A 7,364-nucleotide genomic window follows, 5' to 3' on the forward strand; every position below is an offset into this window, starting at 1 on the left:
GGAAGAGCAGTCGGGTGCTCTTACCCACTGAGCCATCTCACCAGCCCCCCCAACTTGCTTCTTGGTCATGATGTTTGTGCAGGAATAGAAACCCTGACTAAGACACTCCTCTAAGGCAGTGGCCTGGTAACTACCTTTAGCATTCTTTGCATAGGCGACTCAGGGCAGTGAGTTTGTAAACTATCCTCTCCCCAGACTGCTCATCAGCATCCCTCCTCAGAAGCAGCTATTGCTACTGAAGGCTCTGATTGACTCACCCATTCATATGTAACAATGTTATTGCCCCGTTCCTGGAAAGGGTTAAAGCCAACTCCCTGTAGGAACTTGCTGTTGGTTGCTTCTCCCATTGAGGAAGGCAAGGCACTATCTTCTCCCTTGACTTTTGTGCCCTGTGGTGGGCAGCGGGCACTGGTTCCCGCTGAGCCAAGTTCCTCCACATCTAGGTCTTGCTCATTGGCTAGGTTTTCCTTCTGAAGGGCTTCATACAGCACATCAGGATGGTTCCAGATCTACAGTTAAACAAAAGAAAGGTGAAGAGCAGAGAACATTCCAAGGGTGTCCCAATATGGTGACATGCTCAAACACTTGCTACAGCTCGCACTGCATACCCACAATTAATATACCCCAAATATACCTTTCCTAGTCTAAAAGCTTGTATTTCACTGCTAGCTTAGATGACCATGACACATGAACAGGAAGTGCCACTGTGTTCACAAAAGGGTTGTGTCACTAGCAATTCATTCTTAACTCAAACAGGGAAAGAATGCTTTGTTTTCATTGTGTGGCTACATTTAGCTACTATACAAAACAAAATGAATCCCTCCCTATGAAAGAAAGATTTCTGATTGATACATAACCAATCGGGTGTAATTTGAGCAACAACTCCTAGGAAAAGTTGAGATTCCTGACAGAGGAGAAAGAAGGAAGGACCACATAACCCAGACACTATCCAAAGAGCACTTCTGCTTTTGTTTCTTGGCTCTGGTCAGGGCAGTGGCTACAAAAGCAGTATTCTGAAAGCCATGTGTCATGGTACTTAGAAGGTTGAGGCAAGAGGACTGCCAAGAGTTTAAGGCCAGTCAAGAGAATGTGGTAGAACAATGTTTTGGAAGACAAAAGAGATATTTTGAAATCCCATCAATTGCCAGGTGTGGTGGCACATACCAGTGATCCCCACATTCAGGAGGCTGAGGCAGGAGGATTTGAGTTCTGAGACAGCCTAGACTATATAATATATAATATATAATATATAATATATAATATATAAATATATAATATATAAATGAATAGATAGGTGGATGAATGAATAAATGAATGAATGAGTGAGTGACTGAAGAAATCCCACCTGATCTCAGAGATATATCTTCAGCCAACTTATTGTGAATTGGGAACAATATCTAACAGATGTTCCAAAAATATATCCAGAAACACTAAGTCAAAAAAATAGGATCAACAGCAGGAATGAGAAAGACCTCAACCTATTAAACAAAGACCAAACAAAAGGTACTTTGTATAACTTTTTTTGTTTTCTACTTTTTGGAGGCGGTGGCTCCCATGGAGCTCAAGCTGTCCCAGATCACTATCCCTATCTCGGCTCCTGAATGGTAATTAAATCACAGGCATATGCCAAGAGGTCCGCCCTCAGTCATACAGCAGTAAAAACTCTCTATCCTACAATGGTCCTCTATCACCCTTCTTTTCCAAGACAAAAAAAAAAACATTAAGAAAGGATAGTTTCTGGGGTTCAGCACAAAAAAGAAGCACTGAGCATATTACAGAAGTAGTGCCCCAAGAAGTTTTGTGGTATACAATCAGCAGTGTTGTGAATGAGGGCAGCCTATTAGACTCTAGTCTTCCTTCACCCAGAATTCCCACGAGGATCCTGCCCTAGGACTTCTGTGCACCCTTACTTTCCATCCGTTCCCTGCGGGCCCCACTTACCTTGCAGCATACACAGAAAGCCTTCAGAGGATTCAGCCCTAACCAGCCACTGGTACCACAATCCCGGAAACGATCCATGAATTGTGTGTACAAATCTCGCTGGATCTGAGAAAGCCGCACCAGGATCACATTCTCTTCTTTGGCAGGGAGGTGAATCTTCAACACAGTGTGGCCTCTCCTACAGAGGCAAAGAGATCAAAAGTGGCCTATAGGAAGCACCCAAGAACTGTGGCTGGGATCAGTTGAGGATATAAACAAGGCTTTACACTCTTGCCACACCATTTTCTGGAAATCTCTTGACATGCAATGCATCCTTATGTTGGAGCAGAATGGTACAGACAGAGTGACACTGTCCCGAGTCACAGCTAACGGGGTAATAACTCCAAAGGGAAGGCCAAAGGAACTAACTCTAGGTTCTTGCCCAAATTCAGGGATACCTCTCTGAGATTTTTTTTCCACATTTGTCACTGTACCAGGAAGAAATGAAGAGCTGCTTTAGGTCAGCCTACACCACATAAACTGAGATGCTACAACTGGTAAAGCAATATTCTAGAATCATATTTATTCTTTTATCAGATTCAGCAGAATGCTGGCTCATTCCTTTTTAAAAAACAAGTTAAAACAGGTATTTTCAACAACTTTAGATGACTCTAGCTTGAGCTCACTGCCTCAGCCTCTTGGGTGCTAGGAGACACAGTCCATCACATTCAACAAAACAACTTGTGAGTGAAGAGCTTATGGGACAAACTAGAGTGCTAGTCACTCAGTTTTATTGCTGCTTCATGAGGAAGGGTCCTCTAGTGGTGGTATTTTCCCTTCATAAGAGCTTTGGCATGCCCACTACCCATAGAAGGATTCAGAAAACAAGGCCTTACCTCTGCACAAAGCCCTCCAGGAGGCTGTGCAAAACATGGCTCCGGTAGCGCATGAGGCGGACATCCTGAGGTGTGCTGTCAATGCACTGCCCGTTTAGGATAGGGCGTTCAAACATGTTGCTAAACTCCTGACGAGTACCAAGGAAATCTGGGCGCACAAAGTCCACCATGCACCAGTACTCAATGAGGTTGTTCTGTAGAGGGTAGCCAGTCAGCACTACCCGCCGACGAGAACGGATGTTCTTCAGAGCCTGTGAGGTGCTGGCTTGGCAATTTTTGATGCGGTGTCCCTCGTCACAGATCACCACATCAGGACCAGGGCGGCATAAGGCCTTCTCAAACTCTAAGGAGGGAAGAGGATCCGGAGTCAGAGGGTGAGAGGGCCTGCTCTTAGTCAATAATATGAGAAGTAGGGGAGAGCCCTGGAAGAGACAGAAGAAATGAAGGAAGCAGGGAAGCAAGAGTCAGCCCCCATTGACAAAAGGGAAGCAGCCAGATAAGCTCCTACAAGTCCTGTGTGAGGCTAACCTAGCCACTGACTCTTTCATTAATATCTTCTTATCCTCACTCCTTAACTTTACTTATTCACTTTAAAATTTCCTTTTTCAAGCTAACATAAAAATTACTTGCAATCCTAGGATTTAAATCAATTGGAGGACAGGGACTGTGGGTGGGGGATCCTGCATGGATTCTGAGTGTACGATTAAAAATATGTCTGGATAAAACCCATAGGAATAACTTAGACACCACAGTGGGCTCTTTCTTGTTATCCACCATTTTGGGTCCTTCTGAAGGCTGGCTGATAGGGGCTGGTTAAGGACAAGGTCTCACAGTCACTCTCCAGTCACTGTAAATGACACGTTCACCCTGCCACAGATGCAAACCCAGGATAGACATACCACAGAATGAAGACTTATAAAATGAATGGTTTCTAAATCCTTAAAAACTTTCAATAAACAAAAGCTCTTTAATAAATAGAATGGGGGGCTGGTGAGATGGCTCAGTGGGTAAAAGCACCCGACTGCTCTTCCAAGGGTGCAGAGTTCAAATCCCAGCAACCACATGGTGGCTCACAACCATCCTTAACAAGATCTGACTCCCTCTTCTGGGGTGTCTGAAGACAGCTACAGTGTACTTACATATAATAAATAAATAAATCTTTAAAAATAAAATAAAATAAAAAATAGAATGGGCACTCAGGAGGCAGAGGCAGGCGGATTTCTGAGTTCAAGGCCAGCCTGGAGGCCAGGACAGCCAGAGCTAGACAGAGAAACCCTGGCTCAAAAAAACAAAAAAAAACAAACAAACAAAAAAAAAGGGTACCCATAGGTCAGTACATCTCTCATTTCTCATCAGAGACCTTTAGGGCAATTAACACAGAGACCCACAATGGGTCAAACATGCAGAGTAAAGAACTGTAGTGTGTTCAGCCATAAATCACATAAATCAGTCAATCTCTCTCTCTCTCTCTCTCTCTCTCTCTCTCTCTCTCTCTCTCTCTTGCACATACACACATCACACATCACACATCACACACACACACACACACACACCCCACACACCACACACAGAATACACACAGGTATCTTTGTGGAAGAAGGGGTAGAAAGATTGTTAAGAGGCAGAGATGATAAATAACTTTAAGAAATCTGTTTTCAGCCGGGCATGGTGGCGCACACCTTTAATCCTAGCACTTGGGAGGCAGAGACAGGTGGATTTCTGAGTTCGAGGCCAGCCTGGTCTACAGAGTGAGTTCCAGGATAGCCAGGGCTATACAGAGAAACCCTGTCTCGAAAAACCAAAAAGAAAAAGAAAAAGAAAAAGAAAAAGAAAAAGAAAAAGAAAAAGAAAAAGAAAAAGAAAAAGAAAGAAATCTGTTTTCTGGACACAAGAGACTAGCAAGGATAGGGACTCACAGTTAATGAGATAGTGTGCAAAAAAACCCAGGCAAGCTCAAGCCAGGGGAACTCTCGGCATGGAGGAGGAGAGGTGGGCAGGATTCCCCACATTAGCTAAGCTGCTACTGGTACTTGGGAGCTCCTGGAAGAGGGCCAGTCAGTTTTCTTTAATGATATCACCTCTGCAGGGTCCACCACATGCACTCCCAAGAATAACATAAACTGAATTTTAGTTGCAGGGACAAGGGTAAGAGTAGAGCGGACGGGTGTGTGGGGGTGAAGGGTGGGGGTTGATGACTAAAATACATTGTATGAAATTCTCAAAGAATCATCAACATGTGTGTGTGTGTGTTGATTTTACTAATTATTCATTTTATTTATATTTGAGTGTTTGTATGTATGTATGTCTGTTTGTACACCATGTGCATACTTAGTGACTGTAGGGGTCAGAAGAAGGCAATGGATTTCCTGGAACTTGAGTTATAGACCATCATGTAGGTGCTGGGAAAAACTGCGTCCTCCAGAAGAGCAACAGTGCTCTTAACTGCTGAGCCATCTCTAGAGGCCTAAATAGTGTTTTAGTTTGTTTGTTTAAAGATAGAATAAAACTAAGCCAGGTGGTGGTGGCACAGGCCTTTAATCCCAGCACTGGGGAGGCAGAGGCAGGCGGATTTCTGAGTTCGAGGCTAGCCTGTTCTACAGAGTGAGTTCCAAGACAGCCAGGGCTATACAGAGAAACCCTGTCTCGAAAAAAAAAAAAAAAAACTAATAAAAAAAAAAAGACAGAATAAAACTATGAATGGTCAACTGAGATTACTCCTTCTTATAAATTCACAAATATCACTACTCTTATGTCTTAATATTAGCTTTGGAGGATTTTTGTTTGTTTGTTTGTTTTGTTTTGAGACAGGGTCTCACTGTGCAGCCCTGGATGGCCTGGAACTTACTATATAGAAAAAAAAAAAAAAAAGATGGCCTCAAACTCACAGAGATCTGCCTGCCTCTGCCTCCCCAGTGCTGGGATTTAAATATGTACACCACCATGCCGGGCCCTTGTAAGAAAACAACTTATGTTTTCTTAATACTTTTTCACAATATCTCTAAGAACTGGTAATGGCAGCAGTTACGACACAAAGCCAGGGAGTGTCCTTTGAGTCTAGGTGTGGCTTCCAGAAATTGCAGTCCTTTCTGAAAGGCACTGAAGGTTATTCCACCCAGATAGCTGGTTTATGTTAACAATTCATTTCAAACCTAACTGGTACTGGTGGCCTCTTCTGCCCTGCCATCTCCAGGAGCATCCCCAGGATAAGCCAACCACCCTGACACCCCCAGGATGAGTCACCCACCTCTCCGGAACTCCTGCTGCCGGTCTTCTTCATCCAGATCAATGATGACGGGGTGAGAGCGTTTCTTGGTTTTCTTCGGCCTACTTGTGGCTAAGGACTTCTTCAGCGTGAGTAGTCTGTACATCTCATACCCCATCAGCAGCACCCCACCCTCTGAAACCCAATCAGCCGTCACTTTAGCACGGGATGCCACCGTCCTGCAGAAGGGAGAACTGTGTGAGTTATACGCTGTTCTATAAAGTTGGTTTTTCTTTTTTAAAAAAGGAAAACAGAAAGAAAATATTGTTGTTTCAGCTGCTAATCAGTAAGATTTTTTTTTTTAATCAAAGCTGCATTGATTTATATCTGGAATGCTTTATTGGCAAAGATTTCATTTGGCAGCAAGTACAAGGTAAATTAGCTAACCAAGAACTTTTCTAGTATCCCAGAAATACTACTTTATACTGGACTGAATCATTGATGAAGGCTAACCAACGAGAATCAGTAATTCTATGGAAGAGGGCAAAAGGCAATGCTAAGGCCTTGCACATATACGTACAAAACACCATTCCAGGTAATTCCCATGGTAAACACAAGCCATGGCAAGAAAGGCAACACTCCACCTTTCCTCTGACCAGGATTCAGTGATAAACAAAGGAGAACAGAAAAGTACAAGGGCAAAGGCAATGGAGAAGCACAGCCCCTTGGCGGTGCCTCTGCTCACACCTGAGCACTAAAACCTGACAGAGCAGGGCAGGGAGCAGCCACCCAGCCGCCTGCCCGGTCACTCAGAGTCTCCTGTCTGTGATGGGTTCACTGTGTCAGGTTGATACGGGGAGGCTTTATTCCTTACTCAGTGGTACAGATGTAGGCCAGATTAGACAATATTAAAAGCAATATGCACCGGAAATGTGTCTATGTTGTAGACATTTTATGACAGAAAAGCATCCTAGAACAGAACTAAGAAACTTCACTCTTCCCGGGCTGTTCTGAACAACTGTGTGTGCTGGGGATGAGGGGTGAGCAAGAACAGAGACAGAAACATCAAGAAATCAAATCTGGGAAGACAGAGACACATACTTCAATAATCCCAGAGAAGTCTAAAATGAATATGACAGAGGACAGGTAGCCACCTACTTGTGTTCATCATTCAGGATATGAACTTTAAAGAACCGAGGCTGCACTTCTTCAGGCTTGCTGTCAGCTGGGAGGGATTCAGGAGCCGGGAGCCACATGTTGAACTCTGCCAACCAATTCTGAAGAGTGTTCACCTATGACAAGCCCAAAAGAAGTGGTTCTTTCTTTTTCTTTCTTTCTTTCTTTCT

At 43.8% G+C, this 7,364-nt stretch overlaps 1 protein-coding gene across 1 annotated transcript in view; it reads right to left on the minus strand.

Annotated features, from left to right (window-relative positions):
• The window catches only part of Rad54l2 (RAD54 like 2), a 434,133-nt gene that overhangs the window by 18,797 nt on the left and 407,972 nt on the right, over nucleotides 1–7,364 (minus strand). The window contains exons 8-12 of the mRNA XM_021206315.1: nucleotides 7,177–7,310; nucleotides 6,061–6,257; nucleotides 2,817–3,159; nucleotides 1,942–2,119; nucleotides 258–509 (exon numbers count right to left, since the gene is read on the minus strand). Coding sequence (XP_021061974.1) covers nucleotides 258–509; nucleotides 1,942–2,119; nucleotides 2,817–3,159; nucleotides 6,061–6,257; nucleotides 7,177–7,310 — 1,104 coding nt within the window. The remainder of the gene's footprint in view (nucleotides 1–257; nucleotides 510–1,941; nucleotides 2,120–2,816; nucleotides 3,160–6,060; nucleotides 6,258–7,176; nucleotides 7,311–7,364) is intronic.

This window comes from Mus pahari, chromosome 10 (genome assembly GCF_900095145.1).
Source record: "Mus pahari chromosome 10, PAHARI_EIJ_v1.1, whole genome shotgun sequence".
NCBI classification, from domain to species: Eukaryota; Metazoa; Chordata; class Mammalia; order Rodentia; family Muridae; genus Mus; species Mus pahari.